This window comes from Triplophysa dalaica, chromosome 20 (genome assembly GCF_015846415.1).
Source record: "Triplophysa dalaica isolate WHDGS20190420 chromosome 20, ASM1584641v1, whole genome shotgun sequence".
Taxonomy (NCBI): Eukaryota; Metazoa; Chordata; class Actinopteri; order Cypriniformes; family Nemacheilidae; genus Triplophysa; species Triplophysa dalaica.
Genome location: NC_079561.1, coordinates 13933285 through 13954422, shown reverse-complemented (window position 1 = coordinate 13954422; position 21138 = coordinate 13933285). Strand labels below are relative to the sequence as shown.

The 21138-nt window shown below is 39.2% G+C and overlaps 1 protein-coding gene across 3 annotated transcripts in view; it reads left to right on the top strand.

Moving 5' to 3' along the window:
- The window catches only part of utrn (utrophin), a 159163-nt gene that overhangs the window by 41155 nt on the left and 96870 nt on the right, over nucleotides 1–21138 (top strand). For all 3 annotated transcript variants that reach the window (XM_056734046.1, XM_056734047.1, XM_056734045.1), the window contains exons 22-50: nucleotides 1222–1337; nucleotides 2261–2401; nucleotides 2478–2585; nucleotides 2949–3104; nucleotides 4032–4202; nucleotides 4399–4578; nucleotides 5570–5704; nucleotides 7013–7162; nucleotides 7236–7397; nucleotides 7832–7963; nucleotides 8074–8247; nucleotides 8343–8498; nucleotides 8645–8815; nucleotides 8887–9066; nucleotides 9301–9429; nucleotides 10459–10629; nucleotides 10707–10880; nucleotides 12633–12761; nucleotides 13199–13435; nucleotides 15292–15464; nucleotides 15655–15805; nucleotides 16615–16790; nucleotides 17797–17932; nucleotides 18458–18607; nucleotides 18948–19130; nucleotides 19353–19454; nucleotides 19717–19831; nucleotides 19926–20128; nucleotides 20518–20635. In XM_056734046.1, the coding sequence (XP_056590024.1) occupies nucleotides 1222–1337; nucleotides 2261–2401; nucleotides 2478–2585; nucleotides 2949–3104; nucleotides 4032–4202; nucleotides 4399–4578; nucleotides 5570–5704; nucleotides 7013–7162; nucleotides 7236–7397; nucleotides 7832–7963; nucleotides 8074–8247; nucleotides 8343–8498; nucleotides 8645–8815; nucleotides 8887–9066; nucleotides 9301–9429; nucleotides 10459–10629; nucleotides 10707–10880; nucleotides 12633–12761; nucleotides 13199–13435; nucleotides 15292–15464; nucleotides 15655–15805; nucleotides 16615–16790; nucleotides 17797–17932; nucleotides 18458–18607; nucleotides 18948–19130; nucleotides 19353–19454; nucleotides 19717–19831; nucleotides 19926–20128; nucleotides 20518–20635 (4479 nt within the window). The remainder of the gene's footprint in view (nucleotides 1–1221; nucleotides 1338–2260; nucleotides 2402–2477; nucleotides 2586–2948; nucleotides 3105–4031; nucleotides 4203–4398; nucleotides 4579–5569; nucleotides 5705–7012; nucleotides 7163–7235; nucleotides 7398–7831; nucleotides 7964–8073; nucleotides 8248–8342; nucleotides 8499–8644; nucleotides 8816–8886; nucleotides 9067–9300; nucleotides 9430–10458; nucleotides 10630–10706; nucleotides 10881–12632; nucleotides 12762–13198; nucleotides 13436–15291; nucleotides 15465–15654; nucleotides 15806–16614; nucleotides 16791–17796; nucleotides 17933–18457; nucleotides 18608–18947; nucleotides 19131–19352; nucleotides 19455–19716; nucleotides 19832–19925; nucleotides 20129–20517; nucleotides 20636–21138) is intronic.

Genomic DNA, 21138 nt, shown 5'->3' with positions numbered 1-21138 from the left:
GCAAATGGTTTGGCAAATCATTTACGAAAAGTTACAAACATGTTTTCAGATTGTGATTAGGTACGCTTTGTCAGATTTATATAATGATGTTTTATGGGAGTTTTATATAAAATCAGCTTATATGGGCTGTGCAGCTTTGCTGTGTAATGTTATAAAAACAGCTCTAGGAAGAGAGCTGCAGTGTGAGAAGGAAATCTTGGGGCCTGTGAGGTTGAATTGTTGCCAAGGGCGATTTACACACCTCAACCCTCAATTTCACTGTCCTCTCTATCTCTTGTTCTCTTAAGTGTTATTGAAAGTTATTTAAAGCCAATTATGCAATAGGTAAATCATTTGTCTAGCATGAGGGAAAGAGACGCCAGTCTATTTATGGCTTTAACGTCAGCGGGAGTCCAGTGTGCCCCTCAGAAAGCTTTTATATACGCTGAGAAACTGATAAAACTCTCTCTGTGTGTGTGTGACTGTTTTAACTATCAGTGTGTCAATGTTTAACCTTGAGATTGTGCTTGACTGCTTCAATCTTACACATACACACACACACACACTTCAACTCAGCTTTCTACATGACAACATACCACATACTTTTATTGTTTTATATAAAGGTATTTATAATGTCTACAGACTAACCCTCAACCAAAAACTTTATACTTTACACAAACACACAAAAAAGCGCACATAGGATGTTCCTGGGACAATCGGAAACCACATTTTCCATGATATGACCTGTTGACCTAATATCCGGGATCCAGGCTACTGTAACCAAACACACAAACACAGAGACACAAAAATGATCCACGGTCAGTTATTTTGGTCTCCTCGCTGGCAAAAACATCATCACATGACCACGAGCTTCAATGAAAAGTGTGCTATATAAGATGTGTGTATGAACACATCTTACAAAGAGCCATTTCACATACCTATGAACAGTGTTGAGTGTAACTAGTTACGATGTAATTAGTTTCTGTACTTTAATTACAGTTACTTCTGTTGTTATTAAAGTAAATACTGTGTGTAATAGTGGAATTTACATCAAAAAGTCTCAATTTAAAATCTGTGCATTATTGTGCAATTTTCACATTTGTAATACTTTGGTCAAGAATACTTTCTGTGGTTTTATATTATTTATTTGAATGAATTAAAGAGCCAGTTCATGTCTATCCTTGAATCACTGAATCTCTCTCTCTCTCTCTCTCTCTCTCTCTCTCTCTCTCTCTCTCTCAGTGTTATCCAGACTCTTGGGGTCCAGGGCTCTGCAGCAGATGGATGTCAGACTGACAGCTCTCAGAAGTGGTATCGGAGACGTCCCTACAGCTGAACAGGCAGTCATGAAAGCTCAGGTGTGTCTGGGCGAAGGCCCGAAAGCAACTTTTTGCCACGCCTGCTAATAATATTTTACATCGACTGGTCTTTCAACTTTATTTCTGAATTATTTTTATTAAAACGTTTTGAATCATGAAGCTGTTTTTAAATGGTTGTCACAATATATTTTTTCTAATGTGCTTAAATCAGTGAGGGTCAATTTATCAGTCAAACAAATTTAGCATATTTAAGTATTCAGGTTGCTTGCGGGGTAACTGGCTCACCTAACTGGTTTCATTCCCTAAGACGATTTGTTTCTTGGATTTCGTGCTTGGTGCTTAGATTGGATTTCGTGCACATGTTTTTATAATATTTAGGCTTAATGAAAGCCAATTCCAAAGAGATGGAAAGAAGGAGTCATTTATTTGAAGTTATATAAATGTTTATATTCTTTTGTAATCGTCTCGAGAAAAGAGACGTGGAGATCACGCCAGGCTGTGCCCACGTGGCAGAGACACTCTGATGCCAGTGATGTTTTTCCCTGGTGCCCACTAAGCTCTGACAGCAAAATCTCTCCATCTGCAAAATTTGTTCTTACAATTCATTAGTCCTGCTGTAGTTTAGATTATCACACAACACTTACAATAACATTTACAGTTCTTCACAAGCGACGGTGACGTGAGCATGTGAGAATCGGAAACATTCATTTTATTTCCATGTGTTCCCTCAACTCTCTGTTAGTCGCTATGAATAAAAGCGTCTGATAAATCACCAAATGTAAATGTGTTGAACTGTGTCGCCTCCTGCTGGTTACACTGGGAAGCACACAGAATGTTTACTGTCAATCTTTATGACACAGTCACACATCACTTCCACTGACACCAATAAACAATCTGTTGCATATTTGACCTGTATACGTATGTGCTGTATATGTGATGCGGTTTGAAACTGTGTTTTCTAGGCTCTTTGTACTGAGATAGATCTTCAGCGACAGAAGGTGTCAGATCCATCAGAGCAGGAGTGCTGGACTGAACTCTTCAGTGCCGCCCAGGATCAGCTCGGCATGCTGCAGTGCATTCTGGGTAGCATGAAGGACACAAAGGTGAGAACTGTGTGATGTCTTGAATTGGTCTGACATGAAGCAGTTGATGTTTTAATGATGTCGTGTTGATGTTCAGGTGAAGAGTGAAGAAGTGGGGCGCTGGCTAGACGCGGTTGAGGAGCTGATGTCTCGAGACACTGGCAGCCGCTGCGACAAACTACCGGAAGAACTTAAACAGTGCAAGGTCAGTGTCACTTACACCATGACAACTATGACATTTAGAATTTCCCTCAGAGGAAAAACTTGTGTCATTCATGTGGAATAATCCAATTGAAATGAAGTTTTAAAATCAGTGAAAAAGCAAAAAAATTTGAATAACAAATGTTAAGAGGGCACTTAATAGCATTATGTTGTTGCTATATATTAAACGTTACCAAATACTGCTATGAAAAGAGTAGTTTGACAATCTTAGTGGAGTGTTTAACAACATTCAAAAACTACAGTGGCGATAACCTAAATGGAATGTTTGCAAAACGTTTTTACAACATACTTTTAGCTGGGGTCGAGATGCAGTGTTTTATATTGGGTTTAATGTGCGTCTGGGCAGGAGTTCGTTGGTGAGATTGAGAGTGTGGAGTCATCTTTGAAGCAGATGGGAGAGAATGTGGCGGCCGTGCAGCAGAGCGCAGTACCCAGACTGAACAGCTGGGGGCAGAAAGAACTGGACGAGTGTCAGATGCGCTGGGACCTGCTCAGCAAAGAGGTTCGAAAAAATGCCTAGTGCTGAAATGTCCACCTTTCTTAAATCGTGACATCGTTTATGAGACGTTGATGATTAACCAATCAAGATAAACCGAGATGACACACAGGTCCTTATATAGTAAGCATTTCTCATCAAACGGAACCAAATTCAGATTATTTTAGCTCTACAAACTCTACAAATACATTGATTTGACACCACTATACTCTTTTAACCATTTGCTTCTATTTTTATTTTACCTCAGCAATTTGTGGAGAAATATCTAACACCATGGCGCATCCGGTGTAGACACGGTGTAAGATTTTGTAGATACTTAAAGGGGTCATATGACACGGCTGAGACAAATATTATCGTTTGTTTTATATGTAATGCAATGTGTATAAACTATTTAAGGTTAAAAAACGCTGTATTTTCCACATACTGTGCATGTTTGTATCTTCTCTTTGCCCCGCCTCTCTGAAACACGCTGATTTTTTACAAAGCTCATAGCTTTGAGCTTTTCACAAAGCACAGTTAACCAGTGTGTGGTGATTGGTCAAATACTGTAAGCGTGTGACGGAAATTTAACGCCTCTTACCATATTTGGAACATCAGCTTCTAAAGCAATTATACTGACAGGTACGTCCACCTTACTTGAGTATACATTTGGGTGGTCTCAGTCAAATCATACCACCAACTGACGTAGATTTGTGGAGGTGTGGTTACACAAGGCGTTTCAGGCAGGTCTGTGTGAGCATTAGCTTTTAAATAGAATGCATCTTTTGTTCCGAACCTCTCATTTTTGCAATTTTACATATCTAATATATGCATGGGCAACATATAACACACCAAAGTCACTGAAAAACACGTATCCGCCCCATATGACCCCTTTAAATGAACAAAAGAAAATCCTCAGAGCAATAACATCTCTTCCTCTGGTCTTGTTTGCAGTTGTTAAGTCGAGAGGAGCGTGTGAGTGAAGGTCAGGAGAAAGTCCTGAACCTGAAGAAAGATGTGGCGGAGATGCGCGAGTGGATGATTCAAGTGGACGATGAGTTCCTCATGAGGGACTTTGAGTACAAGAGCCCAGAAGAGCTGGAGGAAGCACTTCAGGAGATGAAGGTGATGATGAATACAGCTTCTAAAGCTCATTACTGCATCAGACCACTGAACCCATGCGCCTATGATTTTATTAATTTCTGGAAAAAGAATGATTTCTCGGTTTAGCTCCGAGCTCCCTGACACTGAGCTTTAATATGAGCATATTCATAAACTACTGTATTGTAAGCGTGATTTGATTTCTGTCTATGTCTCCCAGAGGGCTAAAGAGGACGTGTTACAGAAAGAAGTAAGGGTGAAGATTTTGAAGGACAGCATTAATGTGCTGATCAGTAAGATGCCACCCGGGGGTCCGGACCTGAGCGCTGAACTCTCAGAAGTCCTGAAGAACTACCAGAAACTGTGCGATCGCTTTAAGAGCAAGTGCCACACGCTTGAGGTACTGATGTGTGCACATACATCACTTTTGTAGTAAGATGTGTTTTTATATTAACATTTATCCAAAGCGACTTACATTGCATTATCCTAAACATTTGTTTCTAAGTATGTGCAATCCCCTGGGAGCGAACCCATGACCTTGGCATTGTTAGCGCCGTGCTCTTACCACTGAGCTACAGGAAAGCAAAAATGTGTTTCCAGAGGAAATAGGATATTCAGCAACATCTGGATTTTATCATTTAAGATTTGTTTTGATTATGAAAGAGGGCTTTGGTGAAAACATGATATTATTGATTATAAAGGAATCAATTACCCAGAAATGAAAAGTCTCAAATGTTTTATTTACTTACCTTAAAGCTATCCCAGATGTTTGTGACTTCCCATTTAATACCACAATGATATGAAAGTGATATTGAAGCTAAAACAAACGCATCCGGGAGTAAAATCAAATATGGCGACATGTCAAAAACTCAATATGAAGATATTATACAAAACATGTTTTATTTGTGTTCAACGGAAGAAACAGAACATCTGCAATGACACGAGGATGAATAAATAATGCGATTTTTATTTCTGGTGATCTATTCTTTTAATCAGAAAAGTTTTTACTTCGGGCTTTCAAACGACCGTGGCATCCAGAATAAAAGTTTGTTTTTACATAATATACAGTATCTGTGAACATTCATTTTGTATTATAAACAAAAAAACGCACATGTTTATATATTTAGGAAATATTTACATGTAACATTTATATTTACTAATAATTGAAATGTAATGTCTAATACATGTCTAAATACATGCATGTATGTGTTTATAAATACAACATGAATATGCACACTACACATATATTAAGTAATCACAAACGTTTATTCTGGATGCAATTAGTTGTGATGAATCTTTTGACAGCCCTAGTTTTCCCAGGTTGAGAAAGTTATATTGTGATCAAATATTAGCATTTACTGTGAATGCAATGTTGGTTTATTGGTCTTCAGGAGGTGTGGTCATGCTGGATTGAGCTGCTGCAGTATCTGGACTCGGAATCCAGCTGGATGAACACGCTGGAGGAAAGAAATCGGGCCACAGAGAGCGTTCCAAATAACACAGAGTCTGTCAGTGAAGCTCTGGAGGTAACCGCTCACACTCTTCTACGGCAATGGCATAGTGGATCCTATCACACATACTCAGATGAGACAAATAACCGGTTAAACGTGTAAGAGTGTGTCTCAGATAGACTCTTGTGGATGAATAAATGTCACGATAGGTGTGTTCGAGGAAATGATTTTTATACTGAGCATATGTAAATTGAAATTGAGACCCAACCCACATAAGCACTAAATTCCAACTTGGAGACAAGTCAAAACCTTCAAATCTAATTGCTCAAAATGTAACGTGATGACAACTACTCATCAGGGATGTGAGAACCAATGAGGCTAGAAGTGTTGCAATACTTAAATTTACAGCTAATGTTCAATGGTTTTGTTTTAGTTTTAGGCTCGCCGAAAACGCCTTTTCCTTTCAGAAAACCGTTATTTTCAGGTGCACTGTTCCTCTAAAGGGATACTTCACCTAAAAATGAAAATTCTGTCATTTACTCACCTTGGAGTTGTTCCAAATCTGTATAAATGTCTTTGTTCTGATGAACACAGAGTGAAACTATATTCAGAGACAGTTAGAAAGGCATGTGAACACAATGCACCTGTAGTTTAAAGGCTGATGTGACCCTGAAACCAGTAAATAAATCAACTACACAACAACAATATGCTTAAAGGGATACTTCACCCAAATATGAAAGTTCTTTCATCATTTACTCACCCTCGAGTTGTTCCAAATCATTATACACTCCTTTGTTCTGATGAACACAGAGAACGATATTTGGAAGAATGCTTATATCCAAACAAATCTTGCCCCCCATGGACTCCCATAGTAGGAATAAAAACAATGGTAGTCAAAAGTGCCCTAAAAGTGTTTGGTGTCCTACATTCTTCAAAATATCTTCTTCTGTGTTCAACAGAACAAAAACAAATGATTTTTCCTCCTAGAGGAGTCAAAGTGGGGCAAGATTTGTTTGGATATAAGCATTCTTCCAAATACCTTTCTCTGTGTTCATCAGAACAAAGACATTTATAGAGATTTGGAACAACTCGAGGGTGAGTAAATGATGACAGAATTTTCATATTTGGGTGAAGTATCCCTTTAAGCATATTGTTGTTGTGTAGTTGATTTATTTACTGGTTTCAGGGTCACATCAGCCTTTAAACTATAGGTGCAATGTGTTCACATGCCTTTCGAACTGTCTCTGAATATAGTTTAAATAATCAAGAATGTTTTGAACCCAGTTTACATCTGTATTTAGCAATTGTGACCATATGACTCAAACAGCTATCAGTACCAAGTGTGGACATTGAATCATAGAGTCATGATCTTTTCCTCCTCAGTCTATGGAGTCAGTTCTCCGTCATCCAGGTGATAACAGGACTCAGATACGCGAGTTGGCTCAGACTCTTATTGACGGAGGCATTCTTGACGAACTCATCACCGAGAAACTGGAGAGTTTCAATTCCCGCTACGAGGAGCTCACTCAGCTGGTATGAAACATGGAGCAGAACTCATTTAGATTCACGTCTGACCAGAAGCTCATGTGTATGGTTGTGTGTGCAGGCTGCTGAGCGTCAGATGTCTCTGGAGCAGCAGTTGGCCGTTCTGAGAGAGAATGAGACGGCTTTACACACACTACAAACATCCCTCACACACCTGGACCAAACACTCACCTCATACCTTACAGATCGCATCGACGCTTTCCAGCTGCCACAAGAAGCTCAGGTAAAAACACTTCACACACCATCTCCATCATCACAGGACACACATTGATAATTGGGTTTTTGTATAACTGAAAATGTTTCAACTCGAAATTGCAAGTTTTAAAAACAGTCAAACGGATGCTGCAACAAACCAATAACACATTTTCTAATCATTTACAGCTACAATCCATCATTTTTGCCTCTCTGTCGCCATCTCTGTTTGAAACATATAATTGCAGGTTTACTTTACGTAACTTATTTTTAGCTGGACGTTAAATGACATCAAACTGACATTTCCTGGAAAAATATACATGATCGCTCAAATTACGAATTATAACGACTTGAATGTTCTAATTTAACTAAGACCTAGTCCTGGTTTAGCTGATCTCTGTCCAGGAAACAGTTCTTCAGACGGCCGCTTTATATGGGATGTTTTAACATTCATGTGGTTTGCAGGCGATTCAAGCTGAGATTGCAGCTCATGAAGCCACGCTAGAGGATCTGAGGAAGAGGAATGTGGGTAACGTGCCTCAGTCTGCACCAGAGGCCAAACCAGCACGGGGTGGAACCCAGCTGGACCTGTTACAGGTGAGACACACTACTGCCCCCTGCAGGATGGAAGACTGCATATGAACCTGCAGGAAACCTGTAAAGTCAGTCCTTTATTAGATTTTACCCTGTTCCTCTGTCCTGTTTAGCGGAAGCTCCGTGAGATTAGTACCAAGTTCCAGCTGTTCCAGAAACCGGCTAACTTTGAGCAGAGAATGTTGGACTGCAAGAGGATTCTGGAAAGCGCTAAAGCCGAACTTCATGTGCTGGATCTGAGAGACACTCAACCAGCGGAGATACAAGCCCACCTCAATGGCTGCATGGTGAGGGGAACGAACAATAAACACATAAACTTACTGAACCTATATATCTCATGGCAGACTCTCACTATCTGCATTTTGTGTTATTGTGAATTCAGAAACTGTATAAGATCTTGAGCGAGGTGAAACTAGAGGTGGAGACGGTGATAAAGACGGGCAGACAGATCGTACAGAAACAGCAGACGGAGAATCCTAAAGGCATGGATGAGCAACTCACCACCCTAAAACTGCTCTACAATGACCTGGGAGCTCAGGTACATACATATTTTCGGTATATAACCTGTAATTTTAGGCTTCAAACAGAGATGGCGATAGAGAGGCAAAAGTTACGGATTGCACCTTTAATGTCATTTAAAAGTCTATTTTCACCTAGAAAACAATCTATTCATTGTTTTGCTAGGTGACGGAAGGGAAGCAGGATTTGGAGAAGGCTCTGTCTCTGTCCCAGCGGCTGCATAAAGATACCGCCACCCTGCAGGCCTGGACAAACCACACTGAAACTCAGCTGAAGGAGAAACTCAACATGGGGGACATGCCCGCTGATATCGACACAGAGATCGCATGGGCGAACGTGAGTCTGTTTTTTTTTAATCATCTTTTAATTGGCATGTCATACGTTTACACATATGTGTTTCTTTTCAGGGTATTTTGAAGGAGTCCGAGCGCAAGAAGAGCGATCTGTCTGTGACTATGGAGAACAGCGCCGCCCTGCAGGCGTTAGTGGAGGGCAGTGAAGGTCAGCTAGAGGAAAAGTTATTTGAAGTAAATGAAGATTGGCAACGTGTGCACACGATGATCGAGGACTGGCTAAGTGCTGTGCTGGTCAGTGTGATTTATTGTTGGATCTCTGCCTGATAATGTTGTGGAGTTGGTTTCACAATGTGTGGTAAAGGGTGTTTCATATCATGTATGATTCTGCCTTATTTTTGGGAGGTTACAAAAACTCCTAAAAATTGTGTCTTTGTCTTCTCGATTGTGAACAGCACAACACCACTTTTTAACACATTTGCTGCTAAAATTCTAATCAAATGCTGAAACGTGCTCTGTGTGTTTTAGAATCACAGACGTGAGGTGGAGATGTTTGATGAGAATTTGGCTCACATCACTACGTGGCTCTATCAGACTGAGATTAGATTGGATGAGATGGAGAAGATGCCGGCTGCAGAGAGAGACAGGATGATCAAGGTCACAACACACACACAGATGCACACACACACACACGCACACACAAATGGACACTCAAACACACACCTCCGTAGTTGCAGGCACACACAAAGAGACGGACACACACAAATGGACACTCAAAGACACACTCACATAGTTGCAGACGCACACAAAGAGACAGACACACACTGATGCATACTCACCCTCACACACAAATGAAGACTCAAACACACACAAATGGACACTCAAACACACAAAGACACACTTGCGTAGATGCAGATGCACACACAAAGAGACAGGCACACTCAGATGCATACTCACCCACACACACAAATGAATACTCAGACACAAACAGATGCACACACACAAATGGACAATCAAACACACAAAGACACACTCGCGTAGATGCAGACGCACACACAAAGCGACAGACACACACAGATGCACACTCAAACACATGCACACAGAAATGAAATCAAAACCACACGCACACAGACAAAATCGCACACACACAGACACACATTTGCATAGACACAAATGCATACACTCACACACACTGAACATTTTACTCCAAACAAAAGAATTAGAAGCAACACTTCTTGTAGAAGCTGATAACAGCAAAGTAAAGCTTAAGAAATTAGTTTTTAAACAAACTAATCAATGACTTGAAATTCTTATGCGCACATTTAATATCACTGCTCCCTAAACTCTTTGTAAGTCGTTTTGAATAAAAGCGTCTGCTAAATGACTAAATGTAATATCATAAACGGAGTTCAATCACAGCTCCTATCTTATCTGGCTTTTCACAAGTTCCACGAGTTAGGATGCACACGATTTTATCAGTCTGCTGAGAAATGTGTTAACAACATTCCACTATTTGATAGTGTTATAAGATATCACTTTATTATCTCCAGCTTATTGATTGTGACATCATTGTCTTCAACTTCCCACAGCCCTAAACAGATATAAAAACAAAACTGACCGATGGCTCTCCTTCCCTTGGATTTTGTCACTGTTAGATGACTGACTGTGTTTGTGTGTCTGTGTTAGGCTGTGTTGTGTGAGTTGGAGGGGATGAACGCGCGTGTGGACAGTGCCCGTGATCAGGCGGTCATTCTGATGACCGATCGAGGGCCGACATGCAGAGAACTGGTGGAGCCCAAACTGGCTGATCTCAACCGCAACTTCCACAAGGTGGCGCAGCACATCAACTCTTCTCAGGTAAAGCACCAGTGTCAAACATTATTCAGCTGTGTCAGTGTGTGTGTCAGGACTCAGTGTGTGTGTGTTTTGTACAGGTGTCTGCCGGGCTGGATGTCAGAAAGGAGACAGTGTCACCACAGCAGGAAGTGTTAGAAGAGACTTCTGCCGCTCCTCTCTCCTCACCACTACAGCTGTTTGAATCTGACCTACAAAATGCTCTCAGAGCGCTGGACCAACACGACCGTACACACACACCTGATGATGAGAGGGTACTCACATAAACACACACACACTCAAATGCATATTTTCAAGGTTTAGTTTGATTTATAAGCTGTTTATATCATAGGGACCAAAAAGTGTCCCCACGGAGGGAAAAATTACTGGTATTACTATCCTTGTAGACACATTTGGTCCCCGTGCTTTCTGGGGACATTCCAAAGACTTCCATTGATTTTATATCAGGCTTATGATCTATCAGTTTTAGGGCTGTCAGATCAATTAATCGTGATTAACCAATTTAAAAATAATTGTTTGTTTGTGTTCAAATAATATGTGTATGTATATATAAAAGCAGACACATATATAACAAATATTCAAATAAATATAAATGATACAAGTAAACTTAAATATTATATATGTACTGTATAAATATTCTACATTTCAAATATTTACATGTATGTTTGTGTATTTATATAAACATAAAACTCTATACACAACATACTTGCGTATATTATATAAATGGTAACATATTATCCAAATAATGGATATTATGTTTATAAATACTTAATTAGAGTTTTAAAAAGATTAAATAACATCACATAAGTAGCCAGTAAGTTACAATCATCCAGTGATAATAAAACCATTATGCCTTAAACAATGATAAACTAAAGATTCTGTATTTTTCAAAAAAAATGAATCACTTGAAACAGTTGAACCCAGTGCTTAATTTGTTAATTCCGAGGTGCCGGAATAAGGGGGCGTGGCAGATCCAGCAAATTAGTGGGGAGAAGTAACGGAATGAGGAATCTCCGAGGGTTTTTCTATATAACTATTTATTTTTTGAAAATGCGCATAAAAAAGCCTAAATAGAAACGGACATGCAAACATAATCTCAGAATTATCAAAGAAACTTAAAAGGATTTTATCTTGAGTGTACCTTAGCTAAAATGCGCGTTAAGGTGAACGAAACAGTTTATTGTCACAATGATGATCTTGTGAATATTTGTGCATGTTAACAAATAAAACACAACCCTCAACATTTGTGTAGAATTCAGAAGTTTAACGTTAAACTTAAATGACACCTGGATGTGCAGAACTCTGCCGTGTATAACTTTAGGCACATTAAGCATTTAATCATCCGTTAACCGTATTTCATCAGTTCTTCTCAGCATTTGTCCAACAACAAATATCTCTCTCTGAAGTGTCCATCACGACAAGTTCCCTTCAATATATAATGCAAAATATGCGACACGAATAAATATACGCGGAATATTTGACATTTAACAGAACAATAAAACGAAAGAGTAAAACGGTGACAATATGCTGATGAGTTTGGTTCAGTTTGTGAGGTGCAGCGCTTCACAAATAAGTTCAAGGAAAGAAGATGAGATGACAGCGCATCCTGTAAAATTTCTTTATTTTGCAAAAGCACACTATACTGCAAGTGTGCACACGACCAAAAGTAACTAACTTTGCACTATCTAATGACGTACTCATAGTCATATCTGTGTGACCATAAATCATCACAGAGTTTATTAAGTTGTTTCTATAAACACAATATTTCAGCATCTCAAACTTGACAGCCTGTTCATTACCAAAATAAAATGGTTATTGCCACTATAATTAGTATATGTGTTTTTTAATAAAATATATGCGTGCAACAGGTCAGCACGAATGTTTTCCATTAGCGCTTGAAGAGGGGGATCTGCCAAATGAGGTGACGGCTTATTCCTGCACAGATTAAGCCCTGGTTGAACCAATTCAAAGATATACAATGTGTGTGTGCGCTGTGTGCGTTGTAGTTGGATGAGGAGAAAGCTCATGTCGAGGAGGTGTTGAGGAGAGGAGATGAGTTGCTGCTGTCGGTTTCTGATGATGACAGAAGGGAGGACATCTGCCGGAAACTTGTACTGCTAAAGACACACTACAAGGTCTCATCAATGTTTACACACAAGCTTTGTTTTAGCCATCTTAAATCGATGTGTATGGCTTATTTTACATGGTTTTGCAGTTATGTTATACTACAGTATGTTCATGACAATGTTGCAGTTGTTTACTTGTATGTAGCCACAGTTTTATTTTGGCTTTGTCATAGTTTTGTTCACACGTTGAATTAGTTCTGCACTTTCAAAACTCCTCAAGCTTGTAAACTACCATTGACTTCCTGTTCAAATATGACCTCTTAGTGTTTCTGTACCTCGATTAGCATAACATTGTGTTAGCAGTGCAAAGGTCACGGAACACACAAACTGCTTAATATGTATTGTAAGTCGCTTCTGGGAAAGTGTTCGCCAGATCCATAATGTAAACATAAATGTAAAGATATACATGTTTATGAAAAAGTGGGCTTGTCTTTCTCTCTCTGTAGGGGCTGTATATCGCTAGAACAGTTGTTGAATCTACGGTCGACTCGTCGTCTTCACAGAGATCAGAATCATCCCCTTCTCCTTTGGATAAGAGGAGCACGGCCCTGTCTCCGTCTGACTATCTGCTGGACATTAATAAAGTTCTGCTAGCCATGGCCGACATCGAGCTGCTGCTGAACTCCTCCGAGCTGAGTGGAGGACTCTTCGAGGATTTCTCCAGTCAGGAGGACACACTCAGGGTTAGAGACACAGACAGAGACGCTCCTACATAACTGATATCAGTATAATTCAGCATACAACACTACGTCAAACGCTTTGGGTCATTTGTGTGAAATGTTTCTCATGAAATCTCATTTAAAATCTTTTTATATTGTGCTCATATGAAGTTATTTTGTGAACAAAAATAGAATAGCTCCAACGAAAACAAAACATAATAAGAGTCCAGAACAGATGGTTAGTGACAGGTCAACTGACAGGTCAATTAATAAAGCCGACTAATATTCTGTGTTTAGCTTGTAGAATTTTGGTTTTAGCATCAATAATTATGTAAATAATATAAAATATAAAGATTATAATATACATTTTTTAAATATGTGCACCCCATTATACTAAACTACTTCTCATTTTTTATTTACACTTTACCTTATTACATACGGTATATTGCAGTGTTTCTCAAACTCTTTCGTTGTAAAGCCCCCTTTTTGTAGAATGCAACGCCTTGCGACCCCCCCCCCAAGAAATAAAGACTAAGGCCCAGTTTCATTGACAAGGCTAAGCCTTGCCAAGGCAAGTTATTTTTAGTTAAGACAGTTCAAAATTAATTGTTGTCCGTAACTAGTCTTAAGCCTTGTCTCTGAAACAGGGGCTTATATTTTTAAAATTAAAATTTAGATTAAAGCAAAAATATTTTAAGTTTATACAATGCTGGAACAACTTATTTTATGAATGTTTGATTGAAACCTATGATAAATTTCTAGATTTCATAAAATCCCACAAAATCTTTGCCCCCCGGATCCATATTGGGGTCCCACATGGGGCCTCCACCCCCAGGTTAAGAACTCTGGTATATTGTGTATATTGGTGCATTTAAATTCTATATATTGAGATGCATTCTCTAAAGCTTCTTTCCGAAGTGAAATTTGTTTTACACATGACCTGTCAAAAGTTTTTGGACACTTACTTACTTAGGTGTTCATATTTTTCCACATTTTATAATAATAATAAACTCATCAAAAGTATGAAATTAAACAAAGGGAACTATGGGAATTCAGGTTTTTATCATCTTCAGTTTAGCAGAATTATTTTTGCGATTTTATCAAGCAGCTTCTTGAGATCTCGCACTGAGATGCATTTTAAACAACATTAAAGAAAAACCCATCTATTCTGAGCTCTTATTGGCTGTCCTTTTTTTTATTATTCAGTCAAAGTCATCCCTTTTCAAAATATAAGGGTAAAAAAAATGTTTTGTCATGAAAAAAAACATTTATGTTTCCAAAATTATATTTTTGTCTACTAAACTGATTTTTGACATTTCAACATAAGTAGAAACATTATACTCAAGTGGCCGACAACTTTTGACCGGTAGTGTACATTTGCCCTATAAACACAGACAAGTGACGTTTCTGAATGGATTTCTGTTTCACAGTTCCTAAAGTCATTTTCTTGCAGTAATGTCAATAGAAAGCCACATTTTTTTAATTCACACTGACCATAAATCCTTTAAATCAATAGAGAAATGTAAATGTTATTGTGTTTTTATTCAAATATGGATAAATGTGCCCCCGTTCTTGTTTATATGGCCGTCTTGACCTCTGCAATATGGTGGGTTTGTTTACGTGATGTCTTTAATCATGACAATCGTAAATGTAATCATGATTATTTATTAAATTAGAGGGTGCGAATCTTAGTGTCTGATGGAGATAATAATCCTTAACCAGGCCATATATCTTAAAGGACGTTCTTTAAATTGATTTCAGACAACCCAGTTGATAAAGTTGTACAAATAAAGTCATTAATTCTATTGTATAGTATCGTTTATATTGTATTATTTATGGTCTTTACAGTGTACCGGTTTAACTTCTCTCTTTGTTTGTAGAGTATAAAGGAGAATCTGGAGCAGTTCGGTGAACAGGTTGAGATGATTCATGAGCGTCAGCCCGATGTGATTGTGGAAGCTTCCAGACAAGAAATGACACAGATCTCAGAATCTCTGACACAGCTGAACTCAGAGTGGGACAGGGTCAACCGCATGTTCAGTCAGAGGAAAGGGTGAGGCTCAACGAGTCCCATCATTCCCTCCGTTCTATGCTAGCGGCCACACCTTCTGGCTCATATATTAGCATTATTGTATATGTGCTATGTAAAGTTTATATTATTCTTTATTAATGTTTATCGGCTCTGTTATGTTGATGTTGAAGAGAACTTCATCTAGATTTTGTTTGGATGTGTGTGTCTCTAGGTGTTTCGATCAAGCTGTCGAGCAGTGGAGGCAGTTTCATTGTGACATGAACGATCTTTCACAGTGGTTGAGCGACACTGAACAGGTCCTGGCCGACGGAACGGGACCCAACGGAGAACTAGATGCACAGTGCGCCCGTGCACAGCAACAGGTTAGACACAGGGTCAGAGGTCACAGACCTACTGAAGGTTATCATGGGCTATTCTACAATTGGCTATGTTACTTGTTTGTTTTCCATTCTCCTGCTCTTGTAATACTGTTTATTTACACATCATTGTCGACTGCCCTGTGTGCATGAAAAATGATTGACAGACATAGATCCGCCTGTTAGATTTTCTACCGTACGCAAGCCGCAGTCAGATTTCTTTAAACCGTCCTGAGGCTGTCACAGAGACAGGTGCGATTACTCAGAACACCTGTTACACTGCTATCTGTCGGTACATCAGCATCCTCCAAAAATCATTTATATCACTTTTAATGGAGTTCAGAGATTTCCCCCGACAGGTGATAATTTGTTGTCAACAACCTAAAACAAGCCTACTTCTAACATCAGAAAAGCAAGCGTTCATGCAGGAACAGTTGTTATCGTAATTAACTTGGTTTATTTGATAATACAAACAAAGACATGTTTGCCCTGCACTTAACTTCAAACTCCAAAGATGAATGTGTTCATCAGACCCATGGTTAGGTCAGGCTGAAAGCTTTCCAGAGGTGTGCGTTTGTGTTTAATTGCCTTCAGATGTTAGCGCTGTGTGTGTGTGTAGTGTCTGAATGAGGGAGAGATGAATGTGAAATTGTTCTCAAATACAAATTAAGGTCGAACTAATTTGCTGGACTCATTTGCATATGAAGAGACGTGGGGACTCGCTGTCCTTTCAATTTAGTGTGTTAGACACACTCACAGGTCAACTGTCCATTAACCCTCTGTCTGTGTCTGTGTGTGTGTGTGTGCGTTTGTAGGATCTGGAGGAGGGTCTGGCGTCTCATCAGTCTGTTGTGGCGATGTTGAGTCGCTCTGGACAGCACATCATTGGCCAGTTGTCATCACCCGACTGCGTGTTACTTCAGGAGAAACTGGATGCTTTGAGATATCGCTGGATAAATGTCCAGAGACAAGTGTCTGACCGCCAGCGCAGGTCACCATGACAACAACACACCCACCGCAACACTAACCAATCCATGTGCTTGTTTTAAAATATTTTGTGATGTTTAAGGTCCTACTTTGGTTTATGGAGTGTCCAACAACAAGTTTATGCACATACACGGTGTAAAAACACTTTCATTTTCTAGTAATAGGCAGTTATTGTTACTTTACTTTTTGACTGATTCTCAAACGATTCGTTCGGCGTGTCATCTTTCTTATCCCGTTCTTTCTATCAGCCCATTCTGATCTGATTGGTCAGATGGTCTAGTCTGGTGTAATTGGTCTACAGTGTCGCTTTAAACTTAGGCAATATTACACAGAGTGACACAAATTTGACCAGGAATTGGAATTAGATGACTCGTTCGCGTGATTCAGTGTCGAATCCTTTTTTCCCAAGCCAATAACTTTGTTTTCCGTTCACTTTACAACTCGGCACACTTCTTACATTCACACACAGCAACAAAATGAATTCATGAAAGGGTCATTTTAAGGACACTGTAATAGTTGCTCTTTAACGTGTGTTATATTTCCACATAAAATGATGTGTCACTTTAGTATTTACTATGGTAAACTGTAGTTTGATGTTGTGTACTGTAGTTTATTGTAGTAATTATTTCATGTTATTTTGTAATTGACATTATTTTGTAGTATTAACTATAGTGAACTCTAGTAAATGCTGTACTGGAGTATACTTATGACTGACATACTACATATTTACCATGATATTGTTCAGGCCTTATTTTTATAACTTACCAATAACCCGTACAGAAAATTCCCTTAAATAACCTTCATGGGAGGTTCTCTATTGGTTGTAACAAAAATCTTCGTGCAACATACTGGGAACAAAAGATCTAGAGAAAACATTCCAAGAACGCTCCTATTTGGTTCTCAAAAAACAACAACACGTAAACTATTGGAAAACTTTACAGGAACGTTCATTGTTGACTGGGATAGTGAATACAACAGTATGATTAAAGGCTGTTGTTTTGCTTGCGCAGGTTGATGTGTGAAGATCCAGCTGTGGTGGAGGTGATTCAGAGGACCGCCGGTCTGGCTCAGTGGCTGGAACAGACTGAGGTTGCCGTGGCGACATTGCCCGTGTCCGCCACTGACACGAGCCTCAAAGAGCTCAAGGTTTGACAAGCATGTCAAAGAACACCACATGTTAAAATTTGGGAAACCGCTTTGAATATGCTTGCCGTGATATAAGATAAATAAAGTTAAAGTAAGGTTTCAAGTGACAACATTAAAACAGATACACAAAATACAACTAATTAACAAAAATGTATAAAATCAGTATCCAAAAATGGAAGCAATTAATGATGATATGTTTTATTCATGTCATATTCCTGAAGCTGTAAATAAATTATTTTTGAAGCAGTTGATTGAAACAAATAGTTTGAACAAACAGATTTGCTAAAATAAATGTGTATGTGTGTGTTTGTGTGTTCATATTGAGGTGTGATTGATTATGACCTTGGTTCTGTACAGCTGCTCAATACGCAAAGAAAATGTTGAAAAGCATGACTTGTTACTGGAAAGTGATGTTATTTTAAAAACAGCTGATCTAATGTCACATTACTGAAATTTACATTAATATAAAAGAAAACAAATGGTTTGTGATCAACACCTAACACTAGATCTGTCTGCGTCTCTCAGGCCCTGATGGAGGAGATGGATGTTCAGAAGGAGACTTTATCCTGGCTGAATAAGAGCGGCTCTCGCATCCTGTCTAACTCCAGTATGACTGCTCACGACCGAGATGCTCACGTCAATAAACTACGCCAGATAAACATCAGCTGGAGTCAAGTATGCCCGTCTGTGTCTCTGTCTGTCTTTTTCTTTATTTCTCCGTCTGTTTGTCCATCTTGTCGTCTACCTGTCTCTCTGGCCGTTTGCCTGTCTGCCTATTTATCCAGTTTTCTATTTGTTTATCTGGCTGTCTGTGTGATACAATTGAATGGTCGCAAATTCAATGCACATCAAATTTCATCAAGTAAATAAAAAATGGCACAGGATTCATTGCATACTGAAAGTTCACCTAAAGCGTTTTAAACAGAAAGAATATCTCATCTGTAGTCAGGGCTGACACCCGCTTCACGAGAATGTCATGATGAAAACAAGTGTGTCATTGTGTGTGTGTCTACAGGTGAGCCATGAATTGCTTGATAAGTTGCGTGAGGTGGAGGGCCATCTGCAGGTACATGCACAGGTCCAGGAGGAGAGCAGACTGATGTCACACGGTCATTTCCAGGAGCGCATGAGCAGGCTGAGTGACTGGGTGTACAGCACCAGTCAATCCCTGAGCGATGTCACACCCACTGAGAGACAGGTCTGGCATTCTGACATCAAGCCTTAACTAACACGCGCACTTTTTAGAGTCTGGTTTAAAGAAATATTTCATCATTAATGAACGTTCAGTACATTTTGTCAGTGGAAGACATGGAAGCACTTTAGAAGAATGTTCATGCTTTTGTTTTAAACAATGAAAGTAGATAGTGATCTTTAATGTAATTCTCAAAACAAGAATCATGCTATGTTTGCGTGTGTGTAGGTTCTGGAAAGGTCGATGCATGAGCAGAAGAGAGGGCTTGAGGACCTGTTGTCTTACTCTATTGAGCTCCAGAGGAAACAGCTGCTTTCACCACAGGAAAAGGTTTCTCTCAACAACAACGTTACAGACAAATGCACCTGTTTGCATCCATATTGTCCATTTTTATTTAAATACTTATATGGCATTATAAGCAAAACTAAATAACGTCTGTCAAGATGCAGTTTAGTGAAATTCTAGTCTTTAAAGAGCAATGTTGGTGACCTGTTTCATTCTTAAACGTTTGCTTTAAGGTCTCTGGGACTGTAAATGCACATGCGGCCATGACCATACACGTACTACAAAAAGTGTGTTTTTTTGTATGTAGGGTAAAATTGAACAGCTAGCTGCAGATTGGAAAGTTCTGGACATCAGATTAAAGGAGACGCCAACACAGCCTCTGTCACCGTGGACACAACAGGTCACCCAGCAACATTTCACAGGTGTGTGCAGGTTAAACAAACACTCGGAGACACACACATACACATGCTGGCTATACGGAAGTGTCAAACATGCCTTGTTGTGCTCGTGTCACAGCGAACGTGCCGTCTGCAGTTCACATGGTCAGCCTGATGAGCGAGGAGCGTCATCACAGCTCGGAGCTAGTTGGCCCCACTGATCTCAACCAGACAGCTACAGAGCTGGCAGACTGGCTTCTCCTCATCCACCAGATGCTCAAATCCAACATCGTCACGGTGGGAGACAAAGACGAGATCCAGACCACCATCAGCCGCCTGCAGGTCAGAAAGCGAGCAGAATGTAGAAAGTGGATGTGTTTGTGCCATTGGGTGGCTAATGATACTCGATTACCAAAAAACTGGGAGTCTGACAGAAAGGCTTTGTCGAACTCCATTCAGGACTGAGGGTTACTGAAGAGATTTACGACAAAATAGTTATGAACATGACAAAAGTCCATTACCTCTTGTGATTAATACAAATTGACATTGACCCAAACTCAGTTTCTGTGTTTGGAATAATTCACGATTAAATGATGAAACTTTAATAGCCATCTAATGGAAAATACTTGTGTAGTGTTAAAAGAAGGGAATTAACCAATAATTATTGAATGATAATAATGTTAAATAATTGGCTTTTCCCCTGTTTTTTTATATGTGCCCTTTGTGTGTAGGTGACTAAAGGCGATCTGGAGCAGAGACATCCTCAGCTGGAGGAGATCATCACTCTGGCTCAGAACATCAAGAACAAAACCTCCAACCTTGATGTGCGAACTTCCATTTCTGAGAAATGTGAGCATGTTCATCATCATCATCGTTCTTAGTCTTATAGGGATAGTTGACCCAAAATAAAAACTCATTTACTGTATAAGTTCCATTTGTTTCAACACAAAGATATTTTTACGACTGTGGGAAACCAAACAGTGGGCACTATTGACTACCCTAGTAGGTTTTTCTCCGTACTATTGTAGTCATTATATAATATATACAAATATATTTTTTTATCATTTATACTGGTTCGGAAAAACTTGAGTGTTAGCAAATGATGAGGGAATTGTAATTTTTGGGTGAACTGTGCTTTTAAGGCCTATTTATACCAATAAGAAGAACTATATTCACATCCAAACCAACAGAGGATCAAGTTATGTTTATAATGTTCTGAGCTCACATGCACAGCTTCACAGTCTTTTAAATACAAATAGATTTTGATTGGCTGTCAATATCTTGAAAAACAAAACACTGGAAGTGATCCAAACAATATCGTTCTTCTATATCGTATTTTGTTTTAGTTCTTG